At 41.7% G+C, this 26543-nt stretch overlaps 1 protein-coding gene across 7 annotated transcripts in view; it reads right to left on the reverse strand.

The window, feature by feature from the left end:
- Positions 1 to 26543, reverse strand: part of CHST10 (carbohydrate sulfotransferase 10) — a 140887-nt gene that overhangs the window by 17311 nt on the left and 97033 nt on the right. For all 7 annotated transcript variants that reach the window (XM_033948237.1, XM_033948242.1, XM_033948243.1 and 4 more), the window contains one exon: positions 6507 to 6583. In XM_033948237.1, coding sequence (XP_033804128.1) covers positions 6507 to 6583 — 77 coding nt within the window. The remainder of the gene's footprint in view (positions 1 to 6506; positions 6584 to 26543) is intronic.

A 26543-nucleotide genomic window follows, 5' to 3' on the forward strand; every position in this document is an offset into this window, starting at 1 on the left:
AAGCTGATTATAAAATGCATTGTTAGTTCAATAAAAAAAGGTACTGCTTTATTTCCAGGTCAATAAATCAAACTCTTACAAAAATCACTAAGGGCTAGTTGTTCACTTTTTCTCACTAGGGAGTTTAGAAATTGACTTTATTCAACAGGTTTATACTTAATGTAACCCCTCACTCCTCTCTGGGGTAAAAGATACAGTTGACTCGACCTAAGTGCATGTCAGTTAAGCGCACACTTCGGTTATCCGCACCCGACCACCATGGCCCCGTTTTTTTTTTTTACATTAAAGTCAATGGACGTAAACTCCGGATATTTGCAATTCTGATAAGCACACAATAAACTTATGCACAGTGATGTTATAGGTCCCAACTCTATTTGTTCATGCTACATTCACTCTGGTTAAAAGCAGATGTGGATGAGCCACATGTTTCGGAACAGCAGTCTAGGCCTGGCCAGGTGTTCGAACTTTCAAACTGCACCATGGTGTCACGTGGACAAAAATCATTGTCTTTGGCTGAACGTATCGATGTCTTAAAGAGGCTTGACCAAAAGGAGAGTCAGGTCTCTAATGCAAAACATTACAGCGTTCATCCTAGCCAGATTTCTCAGATTCACAAAAAAGAGCAAGCCATATTGTAAGACTGGCAAAACAACAGCAATCCTACCAGAAAACAGAAAAGAATTGGGAAGGCTAGAGACATTGAACAGGCGTTGCTGCGATGGTTTGCTGAAACTAGAAGTCGACAACTGCCAAACAGTGAACCTCAGTTATCTGAAGAACTGGGCGTAGAAGACTTCAAAGCAACAAACGGATGCTTAGAGAGGTGGAAAGTTTGTATCGGCATAAAATTTAAGAAGCAGCATGGCGAAAAACAAGACGCGGATGAGTTTGGTGCAGAAAGATGGGTCATGGAAGTGTTGTCATCAGTCATCGGTGGATATGAACCATGTGACATTTTCAACGCCAATGAGACGGGCCTGTACTGGCATGCCATCCCTGAAGGAACATTGATTTTCAAACGCAACGAAACTGTTGGCTTCAAGATGCCAAAGAACGAGTGGCATTGCTACTTTGTAGTAATATGGACAGTAGTGAAAAGCTCAAGCCACTAGCGATTGGGAAGAATCGAAATCCTCGGTGCTTCAAAAACATTAAACACCTGCCTGTTGAATATAAAAGCAACAAAAACACATAGATGACGGCAACACTGTGGAAAGGTTGCAGAAGCTTGACAATCTGATGAGAAGGCATAGAAGGCACATTGTAATGTTGTACGATAACTTTGCAGCACACAGCAATGACGTAAGACTAGCCAACATCAAACTTGTGTTTCTGCTGCCAAACACGACCTCTTTGATCCAGCCAATGGACCAAGGGATAATCGCAAACTTCAAAAATCATTACAGGTCACTTGTCCTAAGATATGTGATGTCAGTGATTGATGCAAGCACGGAATCCAGCCTCTGATCTGCTGAGCTCACGAGAAAAATGATGGTGCTCAACCCTCTTCATATGGTATGGGAGGCATGGAGTTAAGTCTCATCATCAATGATTTCAAATTGCTATCGACAGGCAAGCTTTGTTCATGCATCTGATGAGACAACTCAAGCTGATACTTCGTCCATTGAACTCCCAGTTGGACTCTCATCACATGAGTTTGAGCTGTATCTTGCCGTAGACAATGATGTGCCCACATCATCTGACAGCACTAATTCCAATATCTGTACAGTCATAAAGGACACTGCAGACAACCAAGAGTCTGATGAGGATGGAGATGCTGCTGTCATTACGACTAATGAAATACCTGCAGAGACTGTTTCCTTCTCAGATGCGCTGAAGTCCCTACACACACTATGTTGTTATCTGGAGATAAATGGATGTCATGACTATGGACAGTTTTACAGCATCAGTAGTCAGATACACAGCCTGAATCGTGCAATCTGCATGCAGAAAACAATGACTGATTATTTCAGTAGAATGTTGGTTTAAAAAAGGTTTACAGTGGATGTATCGCATTAGACAGAACAGTGATGTTTCTATAGCTGAACCGTTTTACATTGTATTCGGTGTGTTTTTTGTTGAATAAAAGTTTTATTGCATCTGATATAAGAACATAAGAATAGCCTTACTGGGTCAGACCAATAGTCCATCAAGCCCAGTAGCCTGTTCTCAAGGTGGCCAATCCAGGTCAAAACCCAAAGAGTAGCAACATTCCATGCTACTGATCCAGGGCAAGCAGAGGCTTCCCCCATGTCTTTCTCAATAACAGACTTTGGACCTTTACTCGAGGAACTTGTCCAAACCTTTCTTAAAACCAGCTACGCTATCCACTCTTACCACATCCTCTGGCAACGTGTTCCAGAGCTTAACTATTCTCTGAGTGAAAAAATATTTCCTCCTATTGGTTTTAAGAGCACTTCCCTGTAACTTCATCAAGTGTCCCCTAGTCTTTGTAATTTTTGACGGAGTGAAAAATCGATCCATTTGTACCCGTTCTACACCACTCAGGATTTTGTAGACTTCAATCATATCTCTCCTCAGCTATCTCTTTTCCAAGCTGAAGAGCCCTAACCGTTTTAGTCTTTCCTCATACGAGAGGAGTTCCATCCCCTTTACCATCTTGGTCGCTCTTCTTTGAACCTTTTCTAGCGCCACTATATCTTTCTTCAGATAAGGAGACCAGAATTGAACGCAATACTCCAAATGAGGTCGCACCATGGAGTCTTGTTAACCATCCCTTTTTTTAATAATTCCCAGCATCCTGTTTGCTTTTTTGGCCGCCGCCACACATTGGGGGAAGGTTTCACCGTATTGTCTACAATGATACCCAAATTCTTTTCTTGGGCACTAACCGCCAAGATGGTCCCTAGCATCTGGTAACTGCGATTCAGGTTATTCTTCCCAATGTGCATTACTTTGCATTTGTCCATATTAAATTTCATCTGCCACTTGGACGCCCAGTCTTCCAATTTCCTAAGGTCCGCCTGCAATTTTTCACAATCCACATGCATTTTAACAACTTTGAACAGTTTAGTGTCATCTGCAAATTTAATCACCTCACTCGTCATTCTAATTTCCAGATCATACATAAGTTAAATAGCACCGGTCCCAGTACAGACCCCTGCGGCACTCCACTGTTTACTCTCCTTCATTGAGAAAAATGACCATTTAACCCTACCCTCTGTTTTCTATCCGATAACCAATTCCTAATCCACAACTGAACTTTGCCACCTATCCCATGACTCTTTAATTTTCTCAGGAGCCTCTCATGACTATAGCGTACTGTGATTTTTCATGACTAAAAAGTGGTACTACGATTAAGTGCACACTCCGTTTAAGTGCACGTGGCGGTCCAAAGGGCTTGCACTTAAGCGGAGTCGACTGTATCCCTTAATGGATAAAATTATTGTAGTCAAGTATGCCGAGGGTTAAAATATACCTTTTCCCAGGAAAAGGAGTGGTTAACATAAATAATTTGTTGGTTTCTTTTAAAGAAATGATTTCAGAATAACACACTAAATAAGTAAACCACTTTAAACAGGTAAGTAAATAAATGAAATATTTATTAACTTTGAAACATATTTGGAAACCTCGAACACTTCTCTCTATAAATCAGACACCAAAATCTAGTAACTTCAAACACAATAAACACAATTAAATCAATCATGAGAACATTTTTTAAACCACTTGAAATAGATTTTCTTTCAAGAAGTCTCCTCAGGAAGAAAAAAATTACTCCTGAATAAAATCAGATAAGTAACTTCAGTCTGTAGAATAGCAATTTAATATTTCACACTCTGAATATTTCTCTGGATGATTCTTTGTCTGGATTTTCTATTTTCAGAAAACAATTCTCCTAATTTATTGAACAATGGTAATCATACTTGGATTCTGTATTCTCAACATCTGACTGTTCCACTATTAGATTTAATCTTTCGTTGGATACCTTTCTTTTAAGTGCATGCTTGATTGAACTTCCTAGCAACCTACTCCCTATACTTTAAAACTCAAATGGAGGAAAACCTTAAATCTCATTAAAAAAAAATATTCCCTTACTGATCTATTATAAAAGAAAAAATAATTAGGATTTCCTATTTTAATCACTCCCGTTGAACTGTGACCACCAAAGACATTGACATAAAAATATCTCACAGCACAGCTTTAATCAGAGTTCTGTCAGGGAAAAGAAATCAAACTTAGGGCTCCTTTAACTAAGGTGCGCTAGTGTTTTTAGCGCACGCAGGATATTACTGTGCGCTACACCACGCGCTACGCAGCTAGACCTAATGCCAGCTCAATGCTGGCGTTAAGGTCTAGCGTGCACTATTCTGCGCGTTAATGCCTTAACGCAGCTTAGTAAAAGGAGCTCTTAATCTCTCTTTCTCTGCAGAATAAACAGTTTACATCAAAAATAAATTCCAGAGTCAGAGATGAATGGACTAATAATAACTTCAGCATCAAAACTGCTTTACTAAAAAAAATGGCTTCTCTCATAAAGGGTACCAAGAATTTCTTTTAAGTGTTCAAGTCCAGCAAACAAGGTCAAAACAGCAAATCTCAAAATTTACAGGAAACCTAGAATTAAGCCACCAAAAATTTCAGACTTATTTTCAAAATTTAAGGAAAAAATAATTTCTTAACAAACTTCTGTTCCCTTTTTTTAAAATACTCTACAGCCACAAGTCCTCACTTCTGACCCAGCTAAAGAAACTTTCCACAAAAATCAGATTTTACCAATATGTTAATCTACCAATTAGGCTATGAATAATCTCACCACAATTACTTTAATTCTCAGAAGCTACAAATTCTTTTACATCAGGGATAAACCCTGCGTACAGAGGAAAAATTCCTCTCTAAAGAAAAATAAAGTTTTTTCACCCAAATTTTATTATTCTAACTCCAGATCCATATAAATTTAACAAGACAACCCTAATTGACAAAAAGAAACTCTCAACCAGTCACAGAAAATCTCACAGAACTACATACAAATTTGAGTAACCAGCACAAACCAACCTGAACCTTAAAATCTTTAACACATTTATCAGAAAATCAATAGCCAAATCCTAAACTATCAAAAACTTCTATCTCAATACCAAAAGTAATAAACTATCAATATTTACCTCATACAAGTCATAGAGTCCAACAAACACATCTCTCCTGACCAGAGAACCCACCCAAACTGTCAAAAGTGACAGTTTAGAATCTTCACCTGCACTATTGATCTCCAGCATGAGGATGGCAAACCTGTGCAGACAACAGTGCAAGTAGAATACAAAAACTGACCAAAATCAAACACAGCAACAATAAACTAATTAAAACCAACACCTTACCTTAAATGAAGTCTTCTAAAATCTTTAAAAGTCTTTTAATTTCTTCTTCTGCTACAGCAACACGCACTGAAGCAGCTCTCCAATCTTCAGCCAGTCAGTCATGTTGCCAAGGCAACCTGACGCCAGCTCCCCCGTGCACAGCCCACGATTGAGAAAAATTTTAAAACCCCATGTATATGAAATCTTTGGAGGAGGCTCTCCAGAGCCTCTCTCTAGCTGTCCCGAAGTTCCTCTCTCTTTGGCAGCATAGCCGCTAAACTTTAAATAAATAAAAAAATTAACTCCCGGTAAAACTCCCATACCGCGCATGCACCGGAATGGTGAAGTCATCCCTGCACCGACGGGATGACATCACTCACCTCCCAGCACACTCCCTGAACTGACCCATGACATCGCCGGGAACCTTCCCAGGGCCCTGCAGGAGGTCTTCATCAACTCCGGCAGCCCAACTGTCAAAAACAGGGCGCCGGAGCACCTTTCAAAGCTCTGGAGCCCTCCTTCTCTTCAGGCCGATATCCGGTCCACTACGCATGCACAGCCGACGTGATGACATCAGACGCACACGTAGCACCAATCCGCCAGGCCTCCCAGCCTGGGTGCGACTCCTCCTCCAGCTCCGAACCAGAAAAAACCCAAACACAGGGCCTCACACAACTAACAGCCAGCAGCAGCACAAACATGCCGCACCAACAGTGACCTCTAGCAGCCAGAACAGAGTCCGGGACCGGCCACTCAACACATGGATCCAGCGGAAAGCCAGATCCACCACTGGATCCAACTCCCAGATTCAACAATGGACCAGGAACCACCTGGATCCCAGGTAAAATTGTAACTATTTTAACTATGTACATTGAGATTATATATTAGCCGTAGATAAGATAAGATAAGAAAAGATAGATTTGAAAAACTAGTAGGTTAGATATATTTAACCTTTTATAATGAAAACTAAGTGCGTTACAAACAAAATAGGTGGAACATACTCTGTCCTAACTCCATGGAGAATTTTCCCTATTACAATGTGTTAAAATTCTTAATGCAAAATAATCGTCTTTACAACACTTACACATCAAAGATTGAGAAGCTGTATGGATTTGCTCATCTTAGTTTTATTTAGCCTACTGAAAATGCACAACATACCTTCTCTGCTATTTTTACATTATGCACCAGGTGACTTACCTGTAATCTTTTCTCCTCAGGCAATTTTTTGACTTTAAACAGAGTAGTCTTTGATGGTTCTTGTTTGATGCCATAACCTAGAGAAAAGAAATCAGACATTAGTTACCATTCCCAAATGCATGCATTTCTTAAAAATGCAAACACTTATCAAATTACATTTTGTTTTTGGGGGTTTGTTTGGAGTTGTTTTTTTTTTGGGGGGGGGTTTAGTGTTCATGAAAAGGTCCTGAGCAATACTAGTCCTGAAGTCAGTTTTTCCACGATTTAAAGCAGTATTTCAGCACAACTGACCAGGTTTTAAAATTAACTCACCTCCAAACCAGCTTCTAAAAAACATACACAAATTTTTTTTAAGCTCATGTTAGTCAATGTTGCCAGCTGATTTAAATGGACAGTGCTACAAATCAGATATGGCAAGGGCCATCACAATACTCTCAGCCCAATTCTTCAGGCAATGTTATTTGCCATCTGACAAAATGCTTCATGCTGCTCTATTCTAATTTAACCTCCCCCCTTTTACAAAATTGAAAGCAATTTTTAGCACAGGCCGGTGCGCTGAATGCTCTGTGCTGCTCCTGACACTCATAGAACTCTTAAGGATGCGGAGTGCGCATCGTGCCTCAATACAGGGTATTTCATGCTAGTAACATACACAGACATGTAATGTAATCAAAATAATTTTTTAATTAATTTATATTCTATTAAGCTTTAGGTTCAAATTAGAATTAAGATTACATTGCAAATTTCATTCATTACCAATTCGGCAAAACATTCTGTATATAGGGGGGGGGCGTTTCTTCAAAGGCTAAGTGGCCCATATGGAGAGAGAGGATTCTCCCCCCTCTTCCCCCACCGAACAAAAGCTGGTGCTTGCTTATGTACTCTCGCAATGACCATTATTGCATCACTCCAATCTACTAATGGTCAGCCAGCTCATCACTGAAGAAGACTGAGCTTATTTAAATAATATAATTCCTTTTAGTTCTTATAGATACTAGGCTTAAAGAAAAGTTTTACAAATCATATATTTGTTCACAGCAATTTCTGAATATGCATAAAACATTATAATATACCCAAAGAAGTTTGAATCAAAACAGCCCTCTGACCAAGAGCTCCTTTTACTAAGATGCGCTAGCGTTTTTAGCAAACGCAGGAAATTACCACAACAGCCCCCCTTCACATCTGGCTGTGTTTATATTAGCCTGAGATCTCAGATGCCCAAACCAACACAATTAAAGAGACTTCTTCCATTCCTACTTTGTTTCACTTGCTTAATTATTATAAAGAAGAAAAACCAAAGATTATTCTTCCTAAGACCTAATATAGAATTATACATTTAAAACTTTTTAATTATACAATACTCAAACTTTTTTCTCTCTTTTACATTCCACAGCTAGTTTCCATGGTAACCTAAAGGTCAAATAGGGCAAACTTCAGATGTTACCTCTCAGGATATCTTAAGGTTTTTTGAATCTTATAAATGTACAAGGTTTTAAATTAAGCACAAATCATTCCATCACACATATTCTCACACACATTAGTTTGGGATCCCAAACATGCCACACTCATGTTTCATTCATATTTCTTTGTTTAAAGGACTTGGTAGTTGTATAAGATGGCGAAAGCTTGTAGAGGGATATGAGCCTTGAAAAAACCCGTTGGGTGAAACATGTCGGCATAGATGTCCCTACAAACTGACCACCTGAAGGCAAAAAGTTAAAAGCTAAGTACCTTTCTTAGAAATGGTTGTTTATAAAATGTTTAAAAATAACATTGAGGAGTGAGGAGTGTGTGGCGCAGTGGTTGGATCTACAGCCTCAGCACCCTGGGGTTGTGGGTTCAAACCCCGTGCTGCTCCTTGTGACCCTGGGCAAGTCACTTAATCCTCTATAGCCCCAGGTACGTTAGATAGATTGTGAGCCCACCGGGACAGAGAGGGAAAATGCTTGAGTACCTGATTGTAAAAACAGCTTAGATAACCTTGATAGGCGGTATATAAAATCCTAATAAACTTGAAACTTGAAAAACAATTCAACTAAAACAGTTAGAAAAGTTGGACCCAGTGAAGATATAGTGCGTGAAACCAGATACAGTGAAATGTTTTGAGTATCGTGGTGGCACTTCTGAGGGTTGGTGAATATTGAAGAAACTTTTGACAAGTGTGAGTCTATAGAAAGGGGTGTGGAAGTGACATCCGTTTCACATTTTCATTCATATTTAAGTCATTTTCAATACTTCTTTAGAGAATATTTAAGAACTTTAGGCTTTCTTCTTTACCCAGCAATGGAATGCCAGGAACATCTGTTATTTATCACTCAGGCCATGAGGTTTCTCCTATTCCCCTGGGTATGGCAGTCCAGACAAAGAACAACAGAAACCCAGGCTTTTAAGTGAGAAAACTGCAGTATTTTAGACAAAGAATACTGAACAGTGAGAGAGAGATAGAGAGATTAATACCTCTATAAATGTGTTATGTATACCTATACCTAATTTCTTTTATGATCTTGCTTAATCCAGCAAAGTACATAAAGAGAATATTATTATACTTATTTTTACTATTAATCTCTAGTTTTTCTGGCCTTGGCTGCAATCCATATTCTAATTTTTATATCTTTGTACCTAACTTTTCGTAAACTCTTAATTGGGTGTTGCCCTATCACATATGCATTACTAACTAGATTTACCCAGAATCATATGAAAAGTAGGTGTCTTGCATGTAGCCTGCATATTATCCATTCCAGCACAGTATGCCACAGCGCCCCCTGTCTGTTAGTGCCACTTTTCACTCTATGAGCATCAGGAGCAGTTGGAAACAGACCCAAAGCAGATTCAGACATATCAGAGGTAACCGAAGATGTGTATAAAACTTTCAGCTAGTATTTATTCACAAGACAGGCACAATTATTAACTACAAAATAGGTGAAAATAAAAAGGAAGATGAAAAAAAACTCACAAAATCCATCAGGGCAGCACTGGACAAATCCCAGATTGCCACAGCATTGAGAAATAACCTCATTGCATCTGGGACCTTCCACTACTTGCTGGGTCAACACATCCACTCGGCTCCTCCACCCCACATTCACTCACAACTGACTGGCAGGAGGAGAGCAGAGTAACACACTTTTCTGCTACTTCAAGCGCCGCTGTTCAAAGTTTTATGGTCTCAAGCGTGTATCCACCATAACATAAACATAACATACACTTTTATTTATATATTACATAAGCCTTTCGGGTCTATGCAGTTTACAAAAGAGGTGAAGCTGACTAAAATCAGTGAGCTAAAACATAACTTGGCAAGGAGGTTAGCAGTAGAATTACAAAGGTGGTTGGCAGTAGAGATTTGCAAAGAGGTATAAATGACCAGTGTCATAGAGCTGCCACATAACTTGGCTAAAGCAGTAAACAGTAAGATTTATAAAGGTTCCTGTGTACGAGGCACATACTGTCTCAATAGCAGCACCAAAAACTGCAAACAGCACGTTTCTCATGAGGAAAAATAAGTATTGGCATGGGAAATTTGAAGGTGGACCCCTTGATCTGATTTGCTCAAGCTGGGCTAGTATAAATACAAAGTGATTCTACAACAGGAATTTGGCTGTGTGTCTATTTTAAGCCTAGTCTATAAAGAAAAATAGGTGCCTAAGGCAGGAGAAAGCTTCCAGGCAGCGCACGAGGCAGGAGAGGGCACAGGAAGCGCGAGGCAGGCGAGGGCGAGCGGCAAAGGATAAATCCAGCTTCGGGGTAGCGGCGTGAGTAGCTCCGCCCACCCCCACCGCATCAGCAGTAGGCGCCGGGCCCCTCCATAAAAGGAGGCGAGCCGACGGTCAGGCCACTGCTGCAAAAGGCAGGAGAAAGCTTCCAGGCAGCGCACAAGGCAGGAGAGGGCACTGGAAGCGCGAGGCAGGCAAGAGCGAGCGGCAAAGGATAAATCCAGCTTCGGGTAGCGGCGTGAGTAGCTCTGCCCACCCCCACCGCATCAGCAGTAGGCGCCGGGCCCCTCCATAAAAGGAGGCGAGCCGACGGTCAGGCCACTGCTGCAAAAGGCAGGAGAAAGCGTCCAGGCATCGCGCGAGGCAAGAGAGGGCACAGGAAGCGCGAGGCAGGCGAGGGCGAGCGGCAAAGGATAAATCCAGCTTCAGGGTAGCGGCATGAGTAGCTCTGCCCATCCCCACTGCATCAGCAGTAGGTGCCGGGCCCCTCCATAAAAGGAGGCGAGCCGACGGTCAGGCCACTGCTGCAAAAGGCAGGAGAAAGCTTCCAGGCAGCGCACGAGGCAGGAGAGGGCACAGGAAGCGCGAGGCAGGCGAGGGCGAGCGGCAAAGGATAAATCCAGCTTCGGGGTAGCGATGTGAGTAGCTCCGCCCACCCCCACCGCATCAGCAGTAGGCGCCGGGCCCCTCCATAAAAGGAGGCGGGCCAACGGCGCGCAGCCGTTCGGCGCACGGCGAAGGCGAGCGGCAAAGGCGCTCGCCTTAGCGAGAGCGCCTTTGCGAAGGGCCTAATCTAAACTCTTCATTCTACCACTTGATCAATCACACTCTCCCCCTTTTCTTCTCACACCCATACACTTTCTTACACTCTCAGCTAGATAGTTAATCCTCCCTTGAACCTCTCAGACCCTATATAAAAAAAAAAATTCTCTAACATTATGATATCTTTAATATCTCTATCTTCAGCCTTCTCCTTACATACTTTCTGACATCTCAACCTTTCTCTTTACAGAAATAAATCTTGGAAATGGCAGGGAGGACACAAAGTACCAAAGCTACTATCAAGATCGACACTCCGGAGGGACCCAGGGGACGGTCGAAGTCTGTACACAGAAGGCAGAGGGTGACATGGATCAGAGGGCAGAGTTCTCAGTGCAGACCGAGACCTTCCCCCCCTCTCAAAGTACACTACAGTCTCTACGCAGACAGAGGAGCTGGGAAACTTAGGCGAGGATATCTTGCAGGAACTACTGAGCCTCAGGGAGGAGGTAAAGTGCCTGAGGAGCATAAGGGATGATGAGGCCTTCATCGACGATGCCATCCTGGAACTGTCACACATCACAGAGAGAACCCACGACAGGTCCATCCTTGACACGCCCAAACCTACAGCACTAAACACAACGATTGGAGTACAGATGATTTGAGATGCTGGCCCCTGGCAACTAGTAACCTCCTCTACGGGCAAGCGAATCAAACCCACCTCATTCTCACTCTCTTCTTCTTTTTCTCTTCAACAGGATAACCATTCACCAATACCACAGATAACTCTAAGAAATAGATTTCAGATCCTACAGGATGGAACCACCGAGGAAATAGCAGAAGAGGCTCATGAGGATACCCAGCTCACACAGACCAGCCCCCTCGGAAGGAACTAAGAGTGGTAGTCATTGGTGACTCCATGCTAAGGGGCACCGAGGGACCAATTTGTAGGCCTAATTTGCAGTCAAGAGAGGTCTGCTGTCTCCCTGGAGCCAGGATCCAGGATATTACCACTAACCTAGACAAAATTCTAAAACCTAATGATCATTTTCCCATGTTTCTCATCCATGAAGGCACAAACAACACTGCTAGGAATGCCACAGAGAACATACCCAGAGATTTTGGAGCGCAGGGAAAGAAGTTGAAGCAGATAGGAGCACAGGTGGTCTTCTCTTCAATTCTTCCAGTGAGAAACAAAGGCAGAGCTAGAGAAGAGCGTATTCAACAAACTAACGAATGGCTCCGAGAATGGTGCATAGAAATGAACTTTGGATTCCTAAACCACGGTGAGATGCTCCAGGGACTACAATTTGGACATCGATTGGCCCGCCTACTCCATAGGGCTTTAAACTAGGTAAGTTGGGGGAGGGTACATACTTATATCCCAGTGCAGTAAGAAACCACCCTGAGGAGGCAAGTTGCACTCACACTACTAAGTCTAAGGTAAGTACCAATGATATCCACAAATCTAAAGTAGGTACCAATGATATCCACAATAATTCAGGGAGAAATATCACTGATAATTTAGGAACCACACTAACTAATTCAGGGAGAAATATCACTGATAATTTAGGAGCCACACTAACTCACAAAGTAAACTCTTCACAGATATGGAGGGCTATGTATGTTAATGCACACAGCTTGGGCAATAAAATTCTAGAATTAGAGACTGAGATAACAAACACCGATCTTGACGTGATAGCGATATCCGAAACCTGGTTCATGGAATCGCATGGGTGGGATATGGTTATACCAGGGTACAACCTACTTCGTTGCGACCGAGTGGGTAAATTGGGAGGAGGAGTAGCACTATACACTAAGGAAAGCATCAAAACCACCAGAATCACAGATGTTAGATACACTGGGGAATCCCTCTGGGTGAATCTGGCCAGAGGGAATGAAAAATGCCTATACCTTGGTGTGATATATAGACCTCCCAGGCAACAGGAGGACAAAGACATGGAATTAATCGAGGACATAGAGAATATCACACTGCGCGGGGACTCAGTAATGCTAGGAGACTTCAACATGCCAGATGCAGATTGGAACACACTCTCCGCGACTACGGGTGGCAGCAAAAGAATATTAAACTCCATAAAGGGTGCATGTCTCAAGCAATTGGTATTGGAGCCCACCAGGGACAAGGCGTTACTAGACCTAGTTCTCACCAACGGAGATAGCGTCACGGAAGTCTCAGTGGGAGACACACTGGCCTCCAGCGACCATAATATGGTATGGCTCAACCTGAAGAAAGGTTTCCCAAATACAAACACAACAACAAGGGTCCTCAACTTTAGAGGCACAGACTTCAACCGCATGGAAGATTACGTCCATCAGGAGCTACATAAACAAGCAAAAACTGACAATGTGGAGGATATGTGGTCGTCTCTGAAGTCCATACTACACGAAGCAACAGACCGATACATAAAGACAGTAAGTAAACGCAGGAGAAACAAAAGACCCCAATGGCTCAGTAAAGAAATTTCAGACCTAGTTAAACAGAAAAAAGACGCATTTATCGCCTACAAACATTTAGGCAGAGAGGGGGCAAAAGAGGACTATCTAGACCAGCGATGGCGAACCTATGGCACGCGTGCCAACTGTGGCACGCGAAAGCCTTGCAGCTGGCACGCGCAGGGCCGCCATCAGGGCAGTACTACCAGGGGGTGCACAGGAGAGAGAGCTGAACGGGGACGATGGGGGACCCGCGGGGTTAAATATAACTCGAGCCGCGAGGCTCGTCTTCTACTCCGACTGCCCTGCCGCTCACACAGCCGATCGGAAATCTTCCCCGACGTCAGCGCTGACGTCGGAGGGAGGGCTTAAGCAAAGCCCGCCCTCCGACGTCAGCGCTGACGTCGGGGAAGACTTCTGGTCGGCTATGTGTGCGCGGCGGGACAGGCAGGAAATAGAAGACAAGCCTACGCGGCTCGAGCTACATTTTGCTGAGAAAGTTGCTAAGATGGGCTGGGAGACAAACGGGGAACACAAAAGGGGGAGGGAGTGCGTTTTGGACACAAGGCATGAACTTGGGAGAGAGGAAGGGAGGGAAAGAGATGCTGAGGTGGGGGATGGAATGGGTTTTTGGACACAGAAAGCATGAACTTGGGAGAGAGGAAGGGAGGGAAAGAGATGCTGAGGTGGGGGAGGGAATGGGTTTTTGGACACAGAAGGCATGAACTTGGGAGAGAGGAAGGGAGGGAAAGAGATGCTGAGGTGGGGGATGGAATGGGTTTTTGGACACAGAAAGCATGAACTTGGGAGAGAGGAAAGGAGGGAAAGAGATGCTGAGGTGGGGGAGGGAATGGGTTTTTGGACACAAGGCATGGACTTGGGAGAGAGGAAGGGAGGAAAAGAGATGGTTGTGTACACGGGGAATAGAAGAAAGGAGAATTTTTAGTCATAGGGAGGGAGTGAGGTACAGACAGTGGCATACCAAGGTGGGGGTGGGGGCGGTCTGCCCCGGTTTTACGCCCCAAGGGGGTGCACAGCTGGCCACCCTCCAGTGTTCTCCCTAGGCTGACAAACTGCGTCTCTTTAGCCACTTGAGTGCCACCGCCGCCATTGGGAACTGGCCGGTGCCAAGTTCTCCCTGCTTTTCCCTGTGGGGCCGACCAACTCTTGCCACCCGCGTCAATTCTGATGTTGGAGAGGATGTTCTGGGCCAGCCAATCGCTGCCTGGCTGGCCCAGAACGTCCTCTCCGATGTTAGAATTGACGTCGCGTGGCGAGAGTTGGTCGGCCCCGTGGGGAAGAGAAGCAGGGCGAACTCGACGCCGGCCTGTTCCCGATAGCGGCAGTGGCAGCCTATTCCCCAGTGGCGGTGGCAGCATTTTCCCAATGGTGGTGGCATAGGGGAGGGCAAGGAGAAAGAAAGAAAGGGGGGTACAGGGAGCCAAAAAAAAAAGAAAAGAAAGAGGGCTGGGTGAAACAAAGAAAAAGTTTGGGGAGGGAATGAGGTCTGGAGGAGAGAAAGCATACAGGAGGCTGAAAAAAGGGAAGAAATATTGGATGCACAGTCAGAAGAATAAAGTGCAACCAGAGACTGATGAAATTACCAAAGGTAGGAAAATGATTTTATTTTCAATGTAGTGATCAAAATGTGTCCGTTTTGAGAATTTATATATGCTGTCTATATTTTGCACTATGGCCCCCTTTTACTAAACCGCAATAGTGTTTTTAGCGCAGGGAGCCTATGAGCTTCAAGAGCAGCGTGGGGCATTCAGCGCAGGTCCCTGCGCTAAAAACCGCTATCGTGGTTTAGTAAAAAGGGAGGGGGAATATTTGTCTATTTTTGTATAGTTGTTACTGAGGTGACATTGCATAAAGTCATCTGCCTTGACCTCTTTGAAAACCCGCGGAATATAAATGATAATTAACATTTTCTCTGCGTACAGCGTGCTTTGTGTTTTTAAAATTTTATTGTTGGTAGATCATTTTGACTTGGCCACAAAGGTAAGGGGGAGGGAGGGGAGCTGCTGAAAGAGTCTACCTTGACGTGGTTGCAGGCTTACAAATCTTTTGGTCAAAGAGTGCGGCGACAGAGAAAAGTATGTGTGTATTCGGCTCATGAATGAAATCATTAAAACATTATAAATTGCCAATAAATTGAAATGAAAACCAAAGGATTGTGAATCAAATTGATTCTCTGACAATACAAAGATTCCAATCTTTAAAAATGATGTTACATAGTTCAGGCAACTTTATAAAGAGTTTTTAGATACTAAAATCTTGTTATTAAGGTTTAATTGACGTGCTGGCACTTTGAGGAAATTCTTTGGTTTTGTGCGGCAGTTTGGGCACTCGGGCTCAAAAAGGTTAGCCATCACTGATCTAGACAGATCTAAATCTGTCAAAACAGCAGTCAGAGAGGCCAAACTCTGAATGGAGGAAGAGCTAGCACGGAAAATTAAGAAAGGGGATAAATCCTTCTTCAGCTATATTAGGGACAGAAAAAGAAACAAAGATGGGATAGTACGCCTGAAGCAATCGGACGGCAACTTTGCAGAATCAGACTCTGAGAAGGCAGAATTATAAACCAATACTTCTGTTCAGTGTTCACCCGCGAAGCGCCGGGAGCTGGTCCACTGCTGCAGACGGGAGATAGCCGGAAAGACCCGTTTCTAGATTTCGAATTTACACCCAGTAGTGTCTACAACGAACTATCAAGACTCAAAGTAAATAAAGCCATGGGACCAGATAACCTACACCCCGGAATGCTCAGGGAGTTAAGGGAGGTCCTGGCAGAACCATTATCTGATCTTTTCAATCTTTCCCTAAGCCCAGGAAGGGTCCCCTTGGACTGGAAAACTGCCAACGTAATCCCACTCCACAAAAAGGGCTGCAGGACAGAGACAGCAAACTACAGACCAGTGAGTCTCACGTCTATAGTGTGTAAACTCATGGAAACACTGATCAAACAGAATATTGACACAATCCTAGACGAAGAAAAACTGTGTGATCCACACCAACATGGATTCACCCGGGGTAGATCCTGCCAATCTAATCTGATTAGCTTTTTTGACTGGGTTACTAGACAACTGGACGCCGGAGAATCACTGGACGTGGGACGTGGTATATTTGGACTTCAGAAAAGCATTTGATAGCGTCCCTCATCGAAGATTACTGAACAAGCTGAAATCGATAGGATTAGGAGACACTCTAACTACATGGGTTGGGGATTGGCTGAGCGGCAGACTTCAGAAGGTGGTGGTAAACGGTACCCCATCCGAAGCATCGGACGTGATCAGTGGAGTGCCGCAGGGATCGGTCCTGGGCCCGATTCTATTCAACTTATTCATAAGAGATATGACGCAAGGACTTAGAGGAAGGGTATCACTGTTCGCCGACGACGCCAAACTTTGCAACATAGTAGGCAGATGCTTATTACCTGATAATATGACACACGACCTACTGCTACTGGAACAATGGTCAAACACTTGGCAGCTAGGCTTCAATGCTAAAAAATGCAAGATAATGCACCTGGGCAAGAGAAACCCGCGTAGAACTTATGTACTAAATGGTGAGACCTTGGTTAGGACCACGGCGGAACGCGATCTAGGGGTGATCATTAGCAAGGACATGAAGGTTGCCAAACAGGTGGAGAAGGCTTCCTCCAGGGCAAGACAAATGATGGGGTGTATCCGCAGAGGTTTTGTCAGCAGGAGACCTGAAGTTGTGATGCCGTTGTACAGAGCCATGGTGAGGCCTCACTTAGAGTACTGTGTTCAGTTCACTACCGAAAAGACGTGCTGAGGATCGAGTCGGTTCAGTGAACGGCCACCAGGATGGTCATGGGGCTCAAGGATCTCACGTATGAAGAAAGACTAAAGAAACTGCGGCTGTACTCACTTGAGGAAAGAAGAGAACGGGGAGATATGATTGAAACGTACAAGTACATCACGGGACGCATCGAGTCAGAAGATGATATCTTCTGGCTCATGGGACCCTCGACCACCAGAGGGCATCCGCTGAAAATCAGGGGAGGGAAGTTTCATGGCGACTCCAGGAAGTACTTCTTCACCGAAAGAGTGGTGGATCATTGGAACAAACTACCACTCCAGGTGATAAAGGCCAGCAGCGTGACGGATTTTAAGAATAAATGGGATACTCACGTGGGATCTTTAAGGGAGTAAATCCAGGGGGGGGATACTTGGAATGGGCAGACTTGGTGGGCTATAGCCCTTTTCTGCCGCTTTTTTCTATGTTTCTATGTTTCTATTACAGAAATGGCTGAAAAATTGCATACGTTAAGGCAGTGGTCTCAAACTCGTGGCCTGGGGGCCACATGCGGCCTGCCAGGTACTATTTTGAGGCCCTCAGTATGTCTATCATAATCACAAAAGTAAAATAAAACAGTTTCTTGATCATATGTCTCTTTAGCTATAAATTACATTATTATTATTAAGACTTAGCCAAAAGGAAAGATTTATAAACTATAGAGTGTTTTACCTCATGCAAAATTGTAATTTCTTTAATAAGACATTAAGTATTTTTCGGAGGCCCTCCAAGTACCTACAAATCCAAAATGTGGCCCTGAAAAGGGTTTGAGTTTGGTGATCACTTACACTAGTCCTGTGCATGATGTGAATCCTCACACCTAGATGTTAGTACATTCATACATAAATGGTAGGAATCTACTATTATTTACACAAGTACCTGTATGCTTCACTCAAACTCCATTCATGTGCACGCTAGTTGGCATTCTATAAGAAGTAATTTATGTACATAAGCAGCAACTTAGGGACATAAATGATTAGAATACTGCCATTTATGCACCTTCCTCTTCCTGTCACCTGAAACTAAGCGGCTCCTTATAGGATTACACTCCCCACCCCCACCCCATATTACTCTGGAGAGAGGGGGAAAGCTGCCTTAGTCTTCCATTTCAGGTGATTGAGGCCAGCAGCGTGCCTGATTTTAAGACAAAATGGGATCGTCACGTGGGATCTCTTCACAGAGAAAGGTAGGGGAGGGTCATTAAGGTGGGCAGACTGGATGGGCCGTGGCCCTTATCTGCCGTCTATTTCTATGTTTCTATGTTTCTACCATTTCATGAAGAAAGACTACAAGTTCCAAATAATTAGATGTACATAATTTTACATCTAATAAAACCCTCATTTTTGCATCATTCTTATTCCTTTGCATACCTCTCTACTAAACAAGAGAGGCAGGAAAGGGAAAAGATTGATGGGACAATTTTGTGTTCTTATGCTATCCTGAGCACTATCAGTGTAATATCAGCAGGACTGCTTAGCATCTGGGCTGTTGCATGGCCTCTGTCAGTAAAACAGATGATAAAGCAGTAAATCAGATCAAGGCAGACTACAAAGAGCTCTTTAAATGCGTCAGGCAATCGGAATAAGTGAACAATTACACCACAACTGTAAAATTCTCAACTTTGATCAGTAAAGCTTTTAGTTATGAAGCATACTCTCACTTCCTCTCCATTTACTTAAGTCAGAGGACACCTGTTTCTCACACATACACATAGGATCTGTATTCACTACCACTACATTTGAAACCATACAAATACACTATTGTAGAGAAGTACAGAAAGGAAACACTTTATCATGAGCTTTGGAAAATGTAAGCAGCTTAAGAAATATACCATTATTCACATACCCATAGTACTTATTTCCCTGTTTTCCTCCCCCACCATCACCTCAGCCCCAAAGTATTATTACTTTCTGATAGAGTTTTGTAACAGTATGTTGAAATTTGTTCTTGCCTGATGAATTTCCTTTCCTTGAGTCCTTGTAGACTAGGCCAGTGAAAAGTGGCTGTATTTCCCAACCAGCAAAAGGAGATAGAGATCATTAACTTTCAGCGACATCAACAGTGAATGGATTTTTAAGTTGGGATAAATAGGGTAGTATGATGTTAATATATGTTTGAGAGAAGATGATGTTTAATTGAATTTTAAAATATAATATGAGTAATTTAATGATTTAATAAATGATAATTATTTATAAAATATATGGTTTAAGAATATAGCTCCTCTTTGTATGGAATTATTGTATGTATATATATATATATATATATATATATATATATATATATATATATATATACATACATATGATATTCTTTCTTCTCTGTATCTATGTGAGATTTTTAGTGCTTTTGAAATAAAAGATTTCAGAGAAAAAAAAAGATATTTGTGTAATTATCTGAGCTCAGATGCGAGTCTGACATATGCGAGTGATTTCATGGGCATTGTGAATTGTAATGGTTGTTGGAGTTTAGGGGGGGTCCTGGGTATGGCCCATGGGGGCTCCTTCCAAAGACAGACTGCTTGATTGAACTGAAAAGGCAAACTTACCTTCAGCAAGAAGGAAGAAACAAGAAGACTAAGCCCATTGAAAATAAAAAAGGATCTCTACATGAGGCCCTACAACTCGGAGACACTGCCTTCTGTGACAAATCTTTAAAAGTTGCATTCTCAACAGTCTGAAAGGCAGACCTATCTACCAAGGACCTCATTACTAAATGTAGGCCCCATTATCACTGTCTAGCAGCCGCTTAAAACCTCTCCAAAAAAATAAATCACAAAAATGTCTGCATGAGCTGCCATGGAGGAAGCATTCATAGAACCCTGGACAGGCCAGTGCCATATTTTATAAGTTAAAGGGAACAGAGAGACAGACCCAACATAATTCCCTCCATCCCACCTCCCCCCAGGCAGGAAAGCCAGAATGGAAGGAATATCCATCCGCCATGCAGACAAGTTTCTGTTGCCACACCAGGATTCAAAGACAGGTCAGTTGGACCTTCCGGGCTCGAATCTTCGACAGAAGAATTGAGGGACCTTTTTGTTGATTGTCAATGCCATCAAATCGAATATCGAATGCCCCCATTGACGTACAATGTTGTCGAAGGCCCTCTGGGCTAGGGATCACTCCCCTGGGTCTAGGGTCTGCCAGCTGATAGCCAGCCACAGTCAAAAAATCAAAAAGAGAGGCAATATAACTCACACAGTACTAAGCTGTTGAGTGACAAAAGAGAACATAAACAAACAAAAAGTCACTCCATATGTATTAATCAGAAAAAATGTTCTTCTTTACTGTTTTTAGGAACTGTGCTCAGAGATATGAAGGCTATAAAACCGCCTCACCACCCAATCATTGCATAGTTCAATACAGTGTCAGAAGAATGGTATATATCTCTCTAGTTGATTACGCAAAACCAAACAGGTTATAGCTTTATCATTTTGGGTATGAAACTCTAAAAAGAATAAAACTTAGCTTTAGAGAATCGCTAGTAGCCAGCCTGCACACTGTCCACTCCGGATACATGCGCTGCTGATAAAGAGTTTCAGGTGGATGAAACAATAGCTGGACCTCCAGTTTGAACAGAGCACTCTTGGTGCCTCCTTTCCTGTCAGAATGGGATGATTAATCATGGCCGTTTCATCATGGGATGTTTCAACATAACCAAGATGAAATGGCCACAATGAATTTTCCTCTTTGCCAATGAACCACAATCAATCATGCCTGCCTCTCCGTCTTTTATTTTTCTCTATCCCCCTCCTCTCAGCCCCACCCCCACTAATGCCTTTCCTCCTCTCTGCCCTCTGCTGGTGCCTCTCCTCTTGCTGATTCCTCTCTTCCTCTCTGCCCCCCCAATGGTACCTCTCCTCCTCTCTGTCCCCTACTGGTGCCTCTCCTCCTCTCCGCCAACCCCCACAAGTGCCTCTCATCCCCCCACCACCGGTGCCACCCTCTCATCAATGCCTCTCTTCCTCTCTGCCCCCCACCCCCGCCAGTGCCTCTCCTCCCCTCCCATCAATGCCTCTCCTCCTCTACACCTTCCCCACATACCTCTTGAAAAGTTCACCAGCGCATCTTCCACACCCTGCTCAACCGGTCTTGGCTCTCTTCTGACATCATTTCCTAGTCACGGGACCAGGACATGACATCAGAAGTGAAACGAGGCTGGCACAAGCAGGGGATGGAAGATGCTACTCACACTGTGAATTTTTCAAGAGGTATATGGGCCGGAGGGAGGGTGCTCCTAGCTTAGGGGGTGTTGGGGGCACTACTATCTTGGGGGGGGGGAGACATAGCTACCACCCCACAAGAGGTCAGATACTGCCATAGACTATTCATCATGGCCAAAAAGTTTTGCTGCTAAATTTGTAATTGCTTTGTCACAATAATAAATACAGTTTATTGGTAATATAAAAATATATTATGTTTTCAAAGTGTGACATTCTTCTCTCATATTGCCAACAAAACCTTCGTGAGAACCTTTTCTTTGTTTTGGGACCACTCTAGGGCAAAATCATATTCCAAACAGACAAGCACGCCACAAACTCTAACAGAATAATTATTAGCAAATGAGCTTATCAGCTAATCACCTAATTAGCCCTATAGAATAAGGCTGAGAAGCTCCTCCAACAAGGTGCTGAATATCTAGGGCCATTTAATGGCTCTAAGTCCTGTGGATTGAGCCTCCAAGAATTCCCCTGTTGTTGGCCTGACTACCTTGGACTCTGAAGGAAGGTTAAAACCATCAATAAACATTCTGTGATTCCTTGCACCAACTGTTGACCCAGGAGAGGAGACAAACTTTGACCTTGGATGCCAGCAGGTGCCCTCACATTCTGAGGCTGGCCCCTTTCCTCCCCCCCCAAAGAGGGAGCCCTGTACAAGAGACACGTGGCTAATAGTCAAAATGATCACAGCTCCAGCTAGCAAGAAAATCACAAAAGTTGCAGCACTTGAAATCCTAACCTCATCCGTCTCCAATGCATGTTCTGGACTGCTGTCAAAAATTAGCTGCTGACTGCTCTGCCACATCTCCATTGTATGCAATGTAAAAAGATCCAGTTGCTATTAATTATACAGCAATTACTACTAGAGCAGTGGTTCCCAACCCTGTCCTGGAGGACCACCAGGCCAGTTGGGTTTTCAGGATAGCCCTAATGAATATGCATAAGAGAGATTTATTTATTTCATTTATTTATTTCCTCAATTTTTTAGCCCGTCCTCCCAATGCAGATGGCTTCAGTGATGCATCCACCAGCACACCCAAGTCTATCTCGAGTCTGCTGTCTCCCAACAATACCCCCCCCCAATTTGTACCTGAACAACGGGTTCTTTTTCCCTATATGCATGACCTTGCATTTGTCCACGTTGAAGCGCATTTGCCATTTGTTTGCCCAGTCTTCCAGCTTGTCCAGGTCCCTTTGTAGGTCCTCACACTCCTCCCTGGTCCTAACTCTGCCGCACAGTTTGGTATTGTCTGCGAATTTTATAACCTCACACTCTGCCTCCTTTTCCAGGTCATTGATGAATATGTTAAAGAGTAACGGCCCCAGCACCGATCCCTGTGGCACACCGCTCGTGACTCCCCGCCAGTCAGAATATTGACCCTTTACTCCGACCCTCTGCAGTCTACCCGACAACCAGTGCTTGATCCATCTGTGCACATCCCCTCCCACCCCGTAGTTCCACAGCTTCTTAAGTAGCCTTTCATGTGGCACCTTGTCGAAAGCCTTTTGAAAGCCACTCGATCTATAAACTTATGTAAACCTTTTCCTACCCTTTCTCATTTATAAGTTCTTGTAAACCGTGCTGAGCTCTACTTCCGTGGAGATGATGCGGTATATAAACTTAAGGTTTAGTTTAGTTTAGTGCCTTGTGTCCTCAATGTCCTCAATGACATGGACTATTCTCTGTACTCTTTTTAAATCTCTAATATTGTAAAGCTATATTGTGCCTGTTTATATATTGCGGCCCCATGTATACTGTAAAGAGATTATTGGTCTAATACTAACATACTTCATAATATATGTATATATATATATATATATATATTAATTCTTTATTTTTTCAGTTGTATGGACCTTCGGATATCAACTGGACCATGAATAATGCCCAGCAATCTCTTGTTTTCATCAGTCCACTTTATTGTTTATTTATTCAAAACTCTAAAATTCATTTAATTTCATACTTATTCTTAATTTCATAATTCCATAACTATTTCTTCATTGTATTTCATTTTAGTTTCCTTCATTTCCTTACTTAATGTCTTTTTCTTCTAATTTAGTCTTATTACTTAGCTACTTAGCTTCGAGGTTAGCTCTCAAATGTTCATCAATGCCACCTCTCCCGACATGCATGTTTCAAACAATGTTTTTCTTCAGGATCAAGGGGAACAATCGAGTGTGTGCAGTCTTTCTTCTTTGTCACACTCGATTGTTCCCCTCAACCCTGAAGAAAAACATTGTTTGAAACATGCATGTCGGGAGAGGTGGCATTGATGAACATTTGAGAGCTAACCTCGAAGCTAAGTAGCTAAGTAATAAGACTAAATTAGAAGAAAAAGACATTAAGTAAGGAAATGAAGGAAACTAAAATGAAATACAATGAAGAATAGTTATGGAATTATGAAATTAAGAATAAGTATGAAATTAAATGAATTTTAGAGTTTTGAATAAATAAACAATAAAGTGGACTGATGAAGACAAGAGATTGTTGGGCATTATTCATGGTCCAGTTAATATCCGAAGGTCCATACAAATGGAAAAAATAAAGAATTAATATATATATACATATATTATGAAGTATATGTTAGTATTAGACCAATAATCTCTTTACAGTATACATGGGGCCGCAATATATAAACAGGCACCATATAGCTTTACAATATTAGAGATTTAAAAAGAGTACAGAGAATAGTTAAGTGATTTAGAGAGAAGTGAAGTTAGTGTAGTCCTTATTCACTTCTCTCTAAATCACTTAACTATTCTCTGTACTCTTTTTAAATCTCTAATATTGTAAAGCTATATGGTGCCTGTTTATATATTGCGGCCCCATATACACTGTAAAGAGATTATTGGTCTAATACTAACATATACTTCATAATATATGTATATGTATATATATATATTAATTCTTTATTTTTTCATTTGTATGGACCTTCGGATATCAACTGGACCATGAATAATGCCCAGCAATCTCTTGTCTTCATCAGTCCACTTTATTGTTTATTTATTCAAAACTCTAAAATTCATTTAGTTTCATACTTACTCTTAATAATAATAATAAGGACTACACTAATTGCATCTAATTCGAACCAATTTGAATATTTTAAATCTTTACAAATCTTTACAACAATTGTTGTTACCACTGGCTGCTTCTAATTTAGTAGTGGCTGGGGATTTTAATGCTGTTATAGATCCTATTATGGATAAAAAACCTAGTAGAGTTATGAAATCATTAGGTTTAGATAAATTGGTACAAAAATGTGATTTGAAAGATATTTGGCGTATTTTTCATTTTAATGATCAGGAATTTTCATTTTGCTCCCATGTTCATAAGTCTTTTTCAAGATTGATTATATGTTGGTGTCTAATACATTAGTTCAACAAGTAACACAAACCTCCATAGATCCAATTATTTTGTCTGATCATGGGGGTGTGTGGATTAAAATTAAAATACTTGATCAAGAGGATAGTAGACCTATATGGAGATTTGATAATGCATTGCTGGTGGAACCGAATTTTATTGAGGAAATACAAGTGAAAATGAATGATTATTTTCAAATTAATAATACGAAGGATATCTCTATAGAAACATTATGGGATGCTTTTAAAGCAACCATGAGAGGTCAAATTATTTCTTTTTCGGCTTATCTTAAAAAACAAATTAAAAAACAATTTTATAGTTTGGAACAAGAGATAAAGATATTAGAGTCAAAATTAGTTGAGAAATGGGAATATTCTATATTACAAGACCTCATGAAAGCGAAAGGGAAATATAATGAGATTTCCTCTAAGTTGATTAGAAAAGATTTATTTTCTCAACAGGCATTGTATTATGGAAATTCAAATAAGGCGGGAAGATTATTGGCAAATTATCTAAAAGCAAAAAAACGGAAAACAAAAATAGTAATGATTAAAGATGAAAAGGGGAATATTTATTCTCAAATTGGAATGATTTTAAAACAATTTTTAAATTTTTACAAAAACCTATATTCTTCTGAGCCTTATTTAGATAAAGAAAGGGATGGTTTGAAATTTTTAAAGTTAATTACGGGACCGAAAATTCCTGAGCATATAAAAGAAAGTTTAGAAAAGCCAGTATTAATAAATGAATTGCAAACAGCATTGAAGTCCCTTACAGTTGGATCCACTCCAGGTGGAGATGGTTATACTATAGAGTTTTATAAATCATTTCAAATTACCCTGTTACCATATTTATTAAATTTATATCGGACTCAACTTAATAAAGGTTGTATTATGGGTACCATGGCTGAATCATTAACTATAGTTTTGCCAAAGCCAAATAAAGATCCCACATTGGTTTCAAATTACAGGCCTATTTCTTTAATTAATGTTGATGGGAAAATTTTAGCTAAGATTTTGGCTACACGTTTGGCTAAAGCTCTCCCTTTTATCATTGGTATGCATCAAACAGGATTCGTTGCTCAAAGACATTCTTCTAACAACACTAGGCTTGCATTGCATATGTTGAATTTATCCAAAACCTTAAAAGATCCAGTTTTTTCTGTATCACTTGATGCAGAAAAGGCTTTTGATCGTGTTGAATGGACCTTTATGTATCAAGCGATGGAATGGTTTGGTATCGGCTCAGGATTTATACAAATGGTTCAAGCATTGTATAGCTCCCCTATTGCTAAATTATATATTAATAATAATTTTTCAGAAGGTTTTAGGTTGCAAAGGGGGGTTAGACAAGGTTGTCCCTTATCTCCTTTGCTTTTTGATATTGTATTAGAACCCTTGTTATTAGCTATTCAGCAAACGGAGGAGATACAGGGTATTCCTCATAAAGATCAGGAATATAAGATTTCGGCTTATGCGGATGATATATTGCTCTATTTGAGAAATCCTGAGAAAACCATTCCTTGCTTACTTGAAATAATTGAGAATTTTGGAAAATTTTCAGGATATAAGATAAATTGGAATAAATCAGAAATTCTTCCACTCAATGTTCATTGTACAAAATGTTTGTTTGATTCTTTCCCTTTCTTTGGAAGGAGGATGGAATAAAGTATTTAGGCATTTGGATTAAAAATACATTGGATGAAACAATGA

Source organism: Geotrypetes seraphini, chromosome 6 (genome assembly GCF_902459505.1).
Source record: "Geotrypetes seraphini chromosome 6, aGeoSer1.1, whole genome shotgun sequence".
NCBI lineage: Eukaryota > Metazoa > Chordata > Amphibia > Gymnophiona > Dermophiidae > Geotrypetes > Geotrypetes seraphini.